This window comes from Nanorana parkeri, unplaced genomic scaffold, assembly GCF_000935625.1.
Source record: "Nanorana parkeri isolate BGI_ZX_2015 unplaced genomic scaffold, ASM93562v1 scaffold1774, whole genome shotgun sequence".
NCBI classification, from domain to species: Eukaryota; Metazoa; Chordata; class Amphibia; order Anura; family Dicroglossidae; genus Nanorana; species Nanorana parkeri.
In genome coordinates, this window is record NW_017308042.1 from 208,354 (window position 1) to 223,393 (window position 15,040).

The 15,040-nt window shown below is 46.9% G+C and overlaps 1 protein-coding gene across 1 annotated transcript in view; it reads right to left on the reverse strand.

Moving 5' to 3' along the window:
- Positions 1-15,040, reverse strand: part of LOC108799633 (tRNA-dihydrouridine(20) synthase [NAD(P)+]-like) — a 259,781-nt gene that overhangs the window by 179,852 nt on the left and 64,889 nt on the right. Inside the window, exon 4 of the mRNA XM_018571523.1 lies at positions 14,677-14,737. Coding sequence (XP_018427025.1) covers positions 14,677-14,737 — 61 coding nt within the window. The remainder of the gene's footprint in view (positions 1-14,676; positions 14,738-15,040) is intronic.

The window sequence follows — 15,040 nt, forward strand, 5'->3', positions numbered from 1 at the left end:
CACGGTGTAGTATGGCAACCTTGGCACCCAGGACTCTCAGCCAAAGAGGCTGAGAGGATCCAGAAAATAAACCATTTTATAAAGGAAGAACCTGGCCTTTCAGATTCCTCCAGGTTTTCAGAATTGTAGCTGGGATCTGGAGCTCTGGAGATTTCTTACAGCTCGGGGTGGGAGGAAATCTCCAGTCCTGGGGCCAGGTGTTGCCAATGACCAGCCTGGGCTGATCAGGTGGCTGAGAGCAGCCTCCTTAAGAAACCAGCCCAGAGCTCAGTGTTGTTTTGGAGTTGTGTGTGTGAGGAGGAACATGGACACCAGCAGACTTGGGTGCGTGCTGGACGCACATGGAATAGCTAGGGGAGGCTGGGAGAGGTCAGGAAGGTTGGTGATCCTAGGACCTGTTGGACACACTGCTGGGAGAGCAGTGTGAGTATCACATGGAGGTGTGCTAAGAAAGCTGAGGAAAGCTACTAAGGACTATACAGTATATCCTGAAGATAAGTGGATTGTTATAAGAAAAGCTGATTATGGGAATGTTGGCTCTTGTGTAACAGGGGAGGTCTACCCTGTTGATGGAAACAGACCTTTTGTGTTTGCCCTTAACCTCCCTGGCGGTATGATTAGTATTTTTTCTATTTCTTACTTTTGAATTTCTCGCCGGTTCCGCCCCCCTGCAATGCCGGCGCTCGCAGGGAAGAAACCCGGAAGACCCCAGAGTGTGGCTCGGGGTTACCGATTTTGGTACAGCCAAACTCGGGATTACCGCCAGGAAGGTTAATAAAGCTGTGTTTTACCTGAATTTCCTGACTACAGTCGAGTGTCCTTCTTACAATATATGTGTGTGTGTGTGAAAATGAAAGGAATGAATGAAAGCAAGGGGAATGGGCGGGTGGGGACGTTCGTGACCCGCTGACGTAAATCCCCTGTGAGCCGTGCAGTCTTTAAAGGCACAGGCTCCTCCCACAAATCCAGGCTAGCCTTCAAACTTGTGGTCCGAGCCTCATCAAGTAAGTGACACCCCACTGCCCCCCCCTCCCCCCATGGCCTGTGGTGTGCCTTGGCCTTCTCAGGTCAGTATGCCTAAAAGGGGGCAAAAACCAACTGAGAAGGGTATGAACTGTGCCATAACCTGATAATCCACCAACTTGCCGAAAGCTCGGGCCAGCTGTGGCTACGGAATATATATCGGACAAAGCAGCCCGAACTCCAGAGACCCAGGTGTTTGATGATGTGTGCTGGGACCCCCTGCTTGGAAGCAGCGGACGCTGCCCCAATGCGGAATGAATACCCAGAGAACTGTGCTGGATTCAAACCCATGTTAGCCAACAGAATGTGAATGTGTCTCACAAATTGGCTAGACAAAAGCGGCCTGATGGGGAACGGGAGTAAGGGGTCCTTTGACTTGTGGAGACAAAGAGCCAAAAAGAGATTGTCAAGAATTGTCACTGGACACCGAGCGTTCCCGGTTTGGAAGAATTTGACTAAGTGCCCGGGACCCACCTGCCTGGTTTTGTCGTGAGGTAACTGCAGCTGATAGCTAACACCCACCTTAACTAAATTGCCCTTGCAGAGAACCACCGCCCCCTGTCTAGCTTGGGTTACTTTCCCTGGCCTCAAAAACCCATAAAACGCTAAATACATGGCTGACTTGAGCATCAGACTGGGAAGAACCCCGAAAGGTGAAAGTGAAAGAACCTCTGGCAGTCTGCGAAAGATGTCCCCCGTGATAGGCCGACGGATCAAATTGACCATGGCCTGACTCTTCTGGATACCCCTGAGGATGGCTTTGATCGGATGGGCAGCAAATATGGAAGGTCTATTCGGATCCTGAAGCGCCAAAAAATGCTGCACCCCCGCCAAATATTGCCTGATCGTGTTATGAGATAGGGCCAGAACTGAGTGACAGTAAGACACGAAGGCCACCATGTATTTGACCTGACCGGTATTACCCCTAGGACAAGTCACCCGAAATTTGGAGAAAACCTCCCACGCTCTGCGGTACGCTCTCAAAGTACTGCTAGACAAAGATTTTGTAATGAGAGAACTGGCGACCATCATCAGAGATTCTAGTCCAATACCAGCAACCGCCAGTCCGGTACCGGGGTGCCCACTGTATCCGCCTCTGGATTCTCTAAGAAAAAACATGAAAAATCTAAACGAGACAAAGCATCGGCCGAAATGTTTCTCACCCCTTCCACGAACAAACCATGAAAATGAAACCCCCGCTCCAGAGCTATTCAGGTCAATCTGCGCATGAAAGACATGATGAGTAAAGATTTGGATCTACCCTTGTTAATGATCTCTGCAGTCGCCATGTTGTCAGTGTGGAAAACCACCGTGTGACCCGACCACATTTGCCCCCAAACTACCGCAGCTGCTACAATAGGATAGATCTCGAACAATGGCGAAGTCTGAGAAAAACCTGGCATCCGTAGTACCTCCGTGGGCCATAAGCTGGCCAACCAATGTGAGCCAAAAATGGCAGCGAAACCTACCGAGGCTGCCGCATCTGAAAACACGTGTGGAGAATTGACGGTGGCCCTAGGAACAAACATCGAAATGCCATTCCACCCGCTCAGAAATCTGTCCCACATGAACAGATCTGCCCGGGCGTTGGCATTTAGATGAACTGATGCGTCCAATTCGTGAGTTTCCTGCAATAAAACTAACAATCTGGAAATAAACGACCTACCCTGAGGAATGATCCTCATGGCAAAATTTAACATGCCCAAAAGGGATTGTAACTCTCTCTTAGTACAAACCTGGGAAATGACCAAGGAATGAACACCTAATTTGATCCTGTCGAGCTTGGTGCAGACTAGCCAACATCTCACATGAATTTAAGGAGATCCCTAAAAACGTGATCACTTCTGCAGGCCCATCTGTCTTGTGATCAGCAACCGGAATGTTTAACTGCTTGAATTGCGCTAACTTGTCAAAAAGAGTGGGGCTACTTTTGGAACAAAAAGTCAATTTGGTGGCGAAATAATATGCATCTCTCCACTTGATGCCGTGCCATTGCCAGAGAGATGGTTTGATGGTAAGTAATTTGAACACATAAGAAATATCTGCTTTGGACAGCTAAGAACCGCTACCTGTCTGTAGAATGACCTGGATAGCCTGATCCACTGAAGCATATTTCAGAGAGAATTCCTCTGATGGAATCAATGAATTGAGACTTGGTACGTGAGAAGAATGAGGAGCAGACAAATCATAAATCAAACTAAATTTATTTGAATACTTCACTTGCACCACCCCCACCGGGCTCACCCTCCATGTGTGAAAAGGAGGGGACTCAAAAGGACCTATGATGAAGCCCTTCTCTAACTCACTCCTTAAAAGCTTGTCCACTAAACCTGCATGTTTGAAAGCAGACTGTAGATTTGGACATTCAAACGTCTGCTGCGTCAAGGTAATGAGCCCAGTATGAAATCCCCGGGAAAAACCTTCCACCAAGAATGATCGAAACGGTTGAACTGGGTGAAACCGCAGTAGCCAATCTAAGTGCTCTACGTCCACCCAGCTCAGTCATGCCGAGGACTTCAAAGTACAAGCCATAACAGGATGCGCCCGAAAACAACTGGCACAGACGTGCAATAACCTGCCCTCACTGTAGCTGCAAGCTGAGTAATTGAAGTTATTACAAAGCTGCGCTTTCCCCAAAAAATTAATCGGTCTACCCAGTTTATCGTACTGTACCGCCTGCTGACTAGAACCCGGGGTGCTTTGACCTCTGGAGGTACTGGGAACAGCTGTTAGGTCAGCCAATGGACACCAAGTGGTGGTAGTGTGGGCAGGAGACTGACATGTCGCACACATCTGAGATTTCAGACTTGCGAAATGCCTGCAAAACAGCTCCATGTCAATGTTGCTCCAGTTTGTAACTACCTAAAACTGGGCCCAAATGGCTGCCGCTTTGGCCGAGAAGGACCTGTCATAATCATAAAACGCCAAACCCCCATACTTATGTGCCAGATCCACCACCCTATAAAGCTAAGTGTCAAGTTCTTCTCTCCTGTGGGGGCTGGCGGAACACAACACATCCCTGAAAAGACTGAAAGCCAGCACGAATTCAGCCAGTGAAAGCTTGCGACTAAGCCTGGGGTCCTTGGTCTTGAGAACCACCAACACCTCGCCACAGGCGAAGGCTTTGTTCTCCGCCACGTCATGGGATGCTATTAACAAGGATGCCCAATTGACATCCTTCCCCTCCAAAATATCCTTCTTAATACTGGGACGGACAAAATAAACCGGTGCCACCGAAGGTACCCCCAAACCCTGTATAGGATTAGCTGCTGCCAACAAAGTAGGTATGGTACCTGCCACCGCAGCCGGAGGTGCCGAATCACCAGCCGGCCCGACTACCTGAGGGGGGTCAGGACGCTTCCCCATCACCTCCATCCGGGTTTGTAAATCCTGAATGGAAGTCCTGAGAGTGTTCAACACTGCATGAATCTGCACCAACGAAGTGTTGATGGAAGTATTGTCATTACTCGTGGAAGGTCTAGCTGGTGCTGCACTAGGAAAAAGCAACTTGAACAGTTCCGCCTTTCTGGCAATAGCCGCGAACGGAATGCCTCTTCTTAAAAGTTCAGCCGTCAGCTTTGGCACTGTCCACGACCTAAGGGATGGGATGCTGCCCTGTTCGGACCCTCTGCCCGGAGATGGAGGCAAGGACGCGAACTCCTCAATGTCCGAAGGCTGAGACATGACCACTGAAACAACCAAACAAAACAAATGATACGTGTGCCCTGCTGCCCACGTGCTAGGCAGACAAGGTGATAGACTTAACCCCCCCTCACCATGCAGCGTGTTTGGAACGTATGCGAATGCCAACGAGGCTGACACAAAGTATGTTTGTCGTTTCCACTGACGTATGAAAAAGCGAGCCAGAGTTTGAATCTGCGACGTGACAGATCAATTATAAACGAATACTGCGGGCTAACGTACCTGCAGGCGTGGCAGGTAATGTATAAGAATAGGAATTATGTAAAACTGACCGTATGACGTATGGAACTAGTCTAAGAAATATGAGACAACGTATGCATGCTCCTTGTGACTGAGTGCGGCTGTATCTGTGCATGAAATGAACACACCCTCTGACTAAAGTATGTATGTACTGTATGTGCTCTCTGTTAATTTATTTATCTACCTGAACTTTTATTTGTACGTTTTTTTTCTTTAACGTCGTGAGCTAACCGATGTGAGAGAAATACCAGCTATGATAAGCATGTACTGTATGAACTTACGCATAACGTACCCAAAAACAACTGGTGAAAAGCATGCAAACAGCCCCAATTAATCAGAACCTGGTGAAAAAGCAGTTGCACATGCACTGACAATCATGCCCAGTTGAGAATTACAACCGCTCACAAGAATTATGGAAATGCACCTTTAAGAACTCGTTTCAAAGAAATTACAGCTGAGCAAAACATTAAGCAACGCGCACGGCAGTGCTGACCCCTAGTGCTCAACCCGGAACTGCATGTAATGAAATATTCCTCCAAGATAGATTCCCCCCCTCCCTCACACAGATGCCGAAAGGTCCGATCGTAAATCCTCCGAAAGCACTCGTAGGTAAAGTGGGAGAGCCCGGCTTCCCCAAAACCCTCCGTCTCGTGGAGAGCTTGTAGCTGACGTCACCGACCCGGAAGTACAGATGACGGTCGTGACCCGCCAACGTAAATCCCCTGTGAGCCGTGCCGTCTTTAAAGGCACAGGCTCCTCCCACAAATCACAAATCCAGGCTAGCCTTCGGCCAGCCTTCAAATTATATATATATATATAGTGATATTGGGGGGAAATCTAGCACATATGGTGAGCGCTTAAGGACCAGTCATGAAGCCATTTTCACATAACAACGGACAGTCTTTTATTAATTCCAAAGACAGAAAAAGGAAATCCGACAAACAGTTTTCTTCAGCATACATAATCGCTCACCCTTAACAGGTTATCCTGTTCAGTGTCCCAGTCCCAGGACCTTACTGTTTTCCTCAACAGGATCTCTTCAGGAATACACTGTGCCCTTTGAGCAGCTTTCAGCAGCCTTTGATTTCACACCCACACACCTTGGGTGCCTGGCTCTCTCAGCCTCTCTACGCCTTCCAGCCTCCAACACATACACAGCCTCCTGGCTTCACTCCGGATTCTAGGTGGAGTCCGCCTGGCTCCTGGACACAACCTGTCCCTCTTCCCAGCAGGAGCCCTGAACACACTCCAGCATCCTCCTCATGATGGATGCACACAGGTGCACAATCATGTGCTGGCTGCCTCTAAAGCATGGAAAACCAGAATCCACATTAAATCCCTCCTTTATGGTATTGAAATGTAAAATAATTTGCATCTCAAATGTTTTCCTTTCATGAGAGTTTTTAAGAATTCCCTTTTAGTACTTTAATTTTGAGGTTTTGGATGGAGTGATCCTTCTGGGAGAAGTGATGTCCTACTGGAGTGCAATATTCATTTTCTTTGTGGTTCTTGATCAAATTCCTGTGTAGCTCATCCTGAGATGCAGCTTAAGGCCAGTTTCCCCAATGTAACAACCTTTGTCACATGCTAAACACTGTATGTGCATGAGTATGACCCCATAAATAGTGTACGCTTTGTTATTGTGACTCGCTGTATTTCTGTCACATATATGTTGGCAAAGTTTTAGGACATTTTTCTTTAAGTATGGGGTCTTCTGAGAGTACTGGCTGTAGGTCTTTGAGGATTTGTATTACCTCTAGAGTGGGGTTGTAGGTAACTACAAGAGGGGTCCTGGCTGGGTTCTTCTTCTCCTTGTACTGTAGGAGTCTTTCCCGTGGTGTTCTTAGGGCAGATTTAATTTTTTTAGAAATAGTCCTTTCCCTGTAGCCCTTTTGCCAAAATGCATTTAGCCAGTGTGCTCAGGTGTTTGTCTCTGTCCTCAGTTTCAGAGCAAATGCGGTGGTATCGGATTGCTTGGCTGTAGAGGACACCCTCTTCAGTGTGATTAGGATGGAAGCTGGAATTATGGAGGTAGCTGTACCTGTCTGTGGGTTTTCTGTACACAGAAGAACGGAGTGAGCCATTGCTGACAGTTATGGCACAATCCAGAAAAAAAACACAGTGTTCTGAGAAATTCATGTTGAGTTTGATCGATGGATGGAAGGAATTGAATGTTTCATGGAAGTTTAAAAGGCCTTCTCCTTCTGTCCATATTATGAAAATATCATCAATATAACGATAATATTTGAATGGTTTGTAAGGGTGAATGGCTAGGAATCTGTTTTCTAGGTCAGCCATGAAGAGATTGGCATATTGTGGTGGCATTTTTGTGCCCATAGCTGTTCCGGTCATTTGTAAATAGATGTTGTTTTCAAAATTAAAGTAGCTGTGTGTTAGTATAAATTCATTGAGTTTGGCAATGGTTTCACTATCATATTTTTGTGTGACATTATGGGAGGAGAGGAAATTGGTGCAGGCCGCAATACCATCTATATGAGGGATGTTACTGTACAAAGATTCCACATCCATGGTGACAAGTATAGTATTAGCAGGTAGGCTAGTGATTTTGCTCAGTTTGTTCAGAAAATGAAAATCTGTGGTGTCCAGTATAAAACTTCCAGTGTTGATAACTAGGGGCTTCAGAATGTTTTCAATTAAGCCAGATATTTGTTCTGTAGTTGTTTCCATACCTGTAATAATAATTCGTCCTGGATTTCCTGGCCTGTGGATTTTGGGCAGCATGTAGAAGGTCCCCATGTGAGGATTGGAAGGTAACAGATTAAGTAATCCTTGCTGTATGTGTTTTGTGAAGGATTTGATAAGTTTAGTAAGTTCTTCTGTATATTCTCTGGTGGGGCCCTGGTCCAGTTTTTATCAGACAATTGTCGGTTTCCTTCTGCAATGTAGTCCTGGGTGTTCAAGATAACTATTGATCCGCCCTTGTCAGCTGGTTTGATGATGATGTTTTATCATTCATTAAGTTATGTAAAGTTTTTTTTCTGGAGGTAGGAGGTTGTCTGTAGTTTTTTTCTGTTGTGTGGTAACAAGGGATGCTACTCTCGGAAGCTTTCAATGTAATTGCCCAATTTAAGTGACAAACTGTCATGTTGCTTAGTATTGCTACTGACCTGAAGGGGAGGTCTACTCTCGAAAGCTTGTCTTTTTTATGTATTTTGTTAGGGGGGGAGAGAGAGAGGGAGAGAGAGAGAATCTCTCAGAGTCAGAGCCCCACTGGGACGCACCTGAACGTGGAGGTGATGAACCTGCCTAACTTGACCTGAGGTGTGCCATGGTCAGGGTTGAGACCAATATTGGTTGTAAAATACGGATATGCTTCACACATAGTGAGGGACTGAGTAATCCTATTGGAGAAGGGTAACAGAGGGCCATCAGGAGGGGAACGACCAAGAGCAGCAACCAACTGGTCCAGAGTCTCAACCGGACACCAGGCATTGTAACTGGTGAAATACTTAACCTCTATGCATTTGCCAGGCTGCAGAGTCTTGGAGTGTTCCAGATGTAGACTAAAGTGCATCAGGTGGTGAGTCAGATGTCTTCTGACAAGAGCAGGGGCCTGTGACCTGATGACAATAAATACCACGGGTCTGAGAAAACTGTAGAAAGCCAAATAGATGGGGCCAAAAATAGCTGCAGGGCCCCTATAGGCCACGGCACCAGCGACAATACTGGTCAAATCATCAGAAACCAGCAGGGTGAACCTCAGTATACCATTTCACTTAGCAAGGAACTCCCTCCACATTGGCACTCACCAAAAGCCGGGGACGGGTGCTCCGCCAAGCAATGGACCAGGAACCCCGTGCCAATGCAGCATAGTCATGCCGAGTCGGCCTGCCTCAGAGCATAGGCCGACTCAGGATGGGTCCCGAAAGCTAAGAGCGCAAAATATGCCACAGGAGGCACTGCATAAAACTGCCGGCGGCATGCCAAAAATAATTGTGGGCCCGGGGATCACCCCGGAAACTAATAGGCCGCCCTGAGTTGTCCAGCCGCACCACCTGCTTTGGGATGGAAGGAGGCCCACCGCAGACCCGGAAGGGCCCGGGACAGGAGGCGCATCAGCACTGGGGCACTACGTAGTGGTGTAAGGGGAGAACTAGCAGAATGCGCGAAACCGGCAATTTCAAACCTGCAAAGTGGCTTTTCGGGTTGACACCAGAAAAAAGGTATCCCCCTACGATGGAGTTCAGCCGTCAGTCTGAGAACAGACCAAGAGCAAAGGGACCAGACCGGAGATGGCGGAATGGCAATGAACATCACAACGTTAAAAGCCCGCAATATTCTGTACGGCTGAAAAGACAACTGACAATGAATTCAAATGGAGCAAAAACCAGAAAAAAGAAAGCAACCACCATCACCGGAGTCCTGACAGGCAATGACCGTAAAACAAACGTACGAAAACAATATAGACGTGGGGCAGAATGAGGCCCATGTCGGATGTATCTAAAACTATGACATAGGGACATAAGGGACACCTGGGAGTATGGAAACCAACCAAGCATGAATACATTCTATATTCGTTTATTTCCTTTTTTAACATCTGAGACGCAGCAGGCAATTAATCCAGGACCAGACCTATGTCTGTCCGACGGCCATGTATAAGTGTGTGGGACAGGCAACGAATGCCGTATGAGTGGGGGACCCAAGAACGGGGATGACCAATGAAAAATCTAAAACACTTAGAGCCCCCACGACCCCAGACCGGGGTAGTCTATGTGAATGCAGATGCGTCTGCTAACTTATGTGTCAAGCAATAACAATTAAGTCTCCGTAACAGAAACAAATCCTACAGAGCCTAGTGTATGTGAAGTTGCGCGGTTGCAACATAGTGCGATCATGCCCTCACAGTAACATGATGGAAACCCCTAACCGAGTTTCACACACCTGATGAAAACGGAGAAGCCGAATTCCCCACGGGGAACTGAAGTGATCCATCCACCAACCAAGACACCTAACCTGCGAGTAGAGGGAAAGCACAACAAAATGCGTTCCCAGGCCATACTCATTTAAAAAAAATAATTTTCACGTGTATGTACAAGGACATACACAAATGTACCCATACGCACACACATACCGAATGTAACTAAGCTGTATACACACTGTGGCAGTGCGTCGCACTGCCATGCAAGATGTTGGCAACGCAGACACCCAGCACCCAGCCAGAGGGGCTGAGCGGTTCCAGGAGGCAAGTTCTTGCACTGGTAAAGAGCTGACTTTGCAGCTCTTCCCAGGATTTCTTTTGATCAGTGTTTCCTCCATATGTATTATGGCACTTTATCGTATCTCTGTTTAAGCTGTAACTTTCTGTTATATTTAATAAAAATCTAAAGTTTAAAAAAAAATTATGTTTTGTGTATCACATTTTCCGGGCCATATCCATGGCAGCGCTGACAAATGGGTTTAGATCCAATTACCCCAAGCTGACAGGAACCAAAAGGGTTAAACAAGGCCTAACCCTCTCTATAAAAGCCCCTCCTCCAGCTGACTTCCCCAGTCTTTTTGTTCCTGTCCCCCTAGGACAGGGTTGTTTGTATGTTACTGAGAAGTTTTTCTTTATTTGCCAACTAATTGATTTCGTATTGGCCTCAGGGGAGTTCAGCCTCTCTCCCCTGGGAAGTCTCCAAGACTCGGCCCCGTGCAAGGGTGTCCCCTTGGGGGAAGGACAAACTTTGTTTCCATGAGAGGAAGCCGGATTTTCCATATAATGTGCAGCCTGTCAGACAGGGAGGGTAAGACAGTTGTGGTTTCACTTACCTGCTGTGCTGTATGATGTCCTTTTCACCTCTGCCGGCTCCCCGCGGTCTTGTCTGTTTGTGATGTGTGGGCGAGACAGGATGGGCAGTAGCGGCTTCAGCTGGCATCTGCGCATGCGCGGAAGTTCCGCTGTGCGTGACGTCACCGGAGATTCGGATCCAAATTTGAATTTGCAAGCCATTTCCAGGGAATTGAAGCTAGAATTTTTTCTGTTGGTTTATCCCCCTTTGGATTCCCCCTGGAGATCCCTTAAAGAACGGGATATCATGGATGATTGCCCCTCACCACACCGGTCTGTGGAGATGAGGTAAGGGCAGTGGAAAAAAAGAAAAAAAAAAAAAAGAGTGCATTTTATTTTTCTGACAGTCAAATAGTTTTATGTTGAGCCCCGCAGAAATTGAATCTTCTTCATCCTCAGTGACAAGGAGAGATAATTTGGCAAGATGTCAGGCTTGTCAAAGAATTGTGGGGAAAGTGCCTTAAAGAGGCAGCAACCGATTCCAATTCTCCCAACATCCTGGCTCGTATCGAACGTGCAGTAGCCAAACGGGTGAGGCAAGCTGGCCATTCCCATAAGAGAATAAGAGCAAGCAGTTCCCGATTTGCATTGTCAGATGCATGAAAGGGCGAGAGGAAGTTCTGTCACCCTCAAGCAGACACTTTGCGGGGCAGAGATGGAATGAATCTTCTTTTCCTGTGAGTAAGATCACAAAGAAACTCATGAAAGAGGGCTTGTTCACGAGATGTCCGGATTCTGTCCAGACCAGAGCAGTTCGCTCCTGCACTAAAAACGCATCACAATGTATCCCTATGTGTTTTATGGGCCCCAGATCACACGAGCGCAGTGCTTTCCATTGCGGACAAAGAAATATACTGCATGCCACATTTTCTCTGGACCAGAAAGCGCACAAACGCCTCAAAACGCCACGAAAATGTGCCAGAAACGCACCGCACTGCAGCTAACTGGAGAAAAAAATGGAATGCAGTAAAAACGCATCAAATACACGTAAAAAAACTTGCTGCACACATTGCTCAGCATCTGCAGATCTGCTCCAGATCTGGACCAGAAAATGTTGTGAACAGGCCCTAAGGGCAGGTTCACACCATATGCAGTTGTGATGCAGTCCATTTATTTTGACTGCTGCAGTCAAAATGCATCACAATGCTTTCCTGTGATCTTTCTTGTGCCTAATTCACACCATTGCAGTCAGTTCAACTGCAGTCAGGAAAAGTACTGCTTGTCCTACTTTACCTGCATCTAACTGCACTAAACGCATCAAAACGCAGTGCAAACGCATCACAACAGATCGCAATGCAACTGCGCAGACGCACGCAGTTGTGATGCAGTTTCTGGTGTTAACTAACCCTAAAACCTATAATGTGTTAGGCATGGGCCTTCAGGCGGCAGTGGCCTTATCTTCGGTATCAAGAACTCCTAAATTGTGGATAGAAGATCTGGAGGATGATATTAACAGGGGAGTGAGTGGACACAGTCTCCTGGATAGGATACATGATAGGAAATTTGGCACCTGATTTAACTACGGGATCCGTGTCCAAGGGTATGGTATCCTCTGTAGTAGCCCCCCGGGCACGACTCAAGAGATTGTGTACTTGGGAGTGGCATTCAATACAAATCTAGCCTCGGTTCAACTGCCCAAGGACAGAGTTCTCAAACAGAAGGTGGGCACAATACAGACAAGAAAGCATGTCACAGCCGAGTGGTTCATGGGCCTGTTGGGTTCCATGACATCAACCATAGGCCTTACTCGGTGAGCCCAATGGAATATGCGACCTGCAGTGTTGTTTTTTTCCCAACAGGGCAGGTATCGGAACAAGAGGCAGGGGGATCGCCATTTCCTGCAAGGTCAAGGTATCCCTACAATGGTGGTTTCAACACAAAAACCTGCGCAAGGAGTTTTCCATTAGGGAACACCCTGTGGGTCACCATTACGACCGACGCAAGCGGATCGGGTTGGGGAGCTCACGTGGACAACCTATTCGCACAGAGGGTTATGGACGGAGATAGGGAGGAACACTTTGTCCACTCTACTAGAGCTGAAGGTAGTATTCCAGGCACTCCAGTATTCCAAGAACAAATACAGGTAACAAATCTTCGACACACTTGTAGGAAGATGAGGCAATCCTCAGATGGATCTAATGGCGTCTCACAAGAATTGCCATGTCGGCCGATCTCTGTCGAGAATATTCAATCACAGAGTGAAAGGCCAGGGCGTTCTTTCACACCCATGGAATTACGAACTAGCTTATGTCTTTCCCCCCTTTACCATGATCATAGCAGTCCTTCAAAGGATGTGGAGGGAGAAGGTGGTGGTTATTGCAGTTATCCCACATTGGCTGAGACATCCATGGTTCCCTCTCTTGATGTCCCTCAGCATTCAGGAATCGGGGCAGATCCCAGTGACATTGGATCTCCTGTCTCAAGGACCGGTCCAGCACCCGCATCCTCAGCACCTCTGTCTGACGGCCTGGCTGCTGAAATGGAAAGGCTGAAAAAGTCTGGATTTTCACAGGAGGTTATTGATACGCTTTTGAAATCCCGGAGGGTGTCCACTTCCTCTGTATGTTGTAGCATGTGGATGGTGTTTTCCACATGGGCAATAGACCACGGCATTGTCCTTTCTCAAATCTCATCTGAGGCGATCCTGGGGTTCCTCCGCACAGGTCTGGACAAAAGGATGAGCCTTAGTTCACTCGAGGTACAGGTGTCGGCTACATCAGCCATCACTAGGATCAGGTGGACTCAGAATCAGAGCGTTTCCAAGTCTCTGAAGGCGTTGAGTAAAGTATATCCTCCTAATAGGCTTCTTTATCTGTTTGAGGCTCTTTCAGGACCTCCTTTTGAGCCGATACAGTCTATTTCTATGCAATTCTTGTCATACAAGATGGTCTCCTTAGAGGTCTTGGCTTCAGGTAGGAGGGTGTCGGGGCTCCAAGCCTGTGGTTGTGGTCAACCCTTTCTCATTTTTCATGAGGATAGAGTAGTTCTGAAAACTGTATCAGGTTTCTTGCCGAAGGTTCATGCTAGTGTTCATGTGAATCAGGATATTATCCTTCCCGCTCTCAACTCAGAAGGGATGGAAGGATGTTTGAGCCTAGTCCGGTCTCTGAGGACATATGTGGGAGGATGTCAGGACTGGAAAAAGTCCAGAAGGCTGTTTACGATTACGGCAGGAGCCAGGAAGGCATTGGCAGCAGCCAAAACTTCCTTAAGCAGATGGCTTGTGCTCACCATCATTAACGCCTGTCAAACAGCGCAAGTCTCCCCACAAAAAGGCATTGGGGTTCACTCCACAAGGGCTGTGTCCTCCTCATGGGCAGCAGCAGCTGGAGTTTCGGTGAATAAAAATTGCAGGGCAGCAACATGGGCATCTAGGTTTTCCTTTTGTTAGCATTCTCGACTGGACGTCAGGGCTGCAGTGAATGACCACTTCGGTAGAAGTGTTTTGCTCTCTCGACTTGGAGTCGAGTGATACATTTATTTTTCGCATTCAATGATGTTTGTCTACGGATTTTGTTCCCACCCTTACTTCTGCTTGGTTAATCCCCATTCGTCAGCGCCGCCATGGATATGGCCAGGAAAACGGAAAATTGAATCATACTTCCCGTCATTTTCTTTTCCTGGTTATACTCCATGGCAGCGATGGGCTCCCACCCTATGGAGTTTTTAGCTTGTTACTAGACTGAGGAAGTCAGCAGGAGGAGGGGCTTTTATAGACAGGGTTAGGCCTTGTTTAACCCTTTTGGTTCCTGTCAGCTAGGGGTAATTGGATCTAAACCCATTTGTCAGCGCTGCCATGGAGTATAACCAGGAAAAGAAAATTACGGTAAGTATGATTACATTTTCAGTTTTCGGTTGATTGTATGTATGATCAACTTAATGTACACATTCATGCAAAGTTAATTTTAAAAAGAACATACCTTAGTTGAATACTCCTTGGGACAGCCCATGTTCACATCAATAGCAGCAACATCATCTTCTCTAAATATATACAAAAACAATGCAATAATTTTATGTATATGGCAAAATATGATCGTAACAGGAATGTATAGCATTTTCAATTTGTTTTTAGGTATACATGTGAATGAGATCAGCCTGGTGTATATAACCTTATCATATAATCTTAAATGTTTAGTAATGTTTTCAAAATCTTGTCTCTATGTATAGGTTTGTAATTATATGTGTACATGGTAGGGTTGCCACCTTTTCTTCATGCAAAACCCGAACACTCTAGCGCTGCACGGCAATTTTTTTGGGGAGAATATAGGAGAAGCGAGGAGAGAC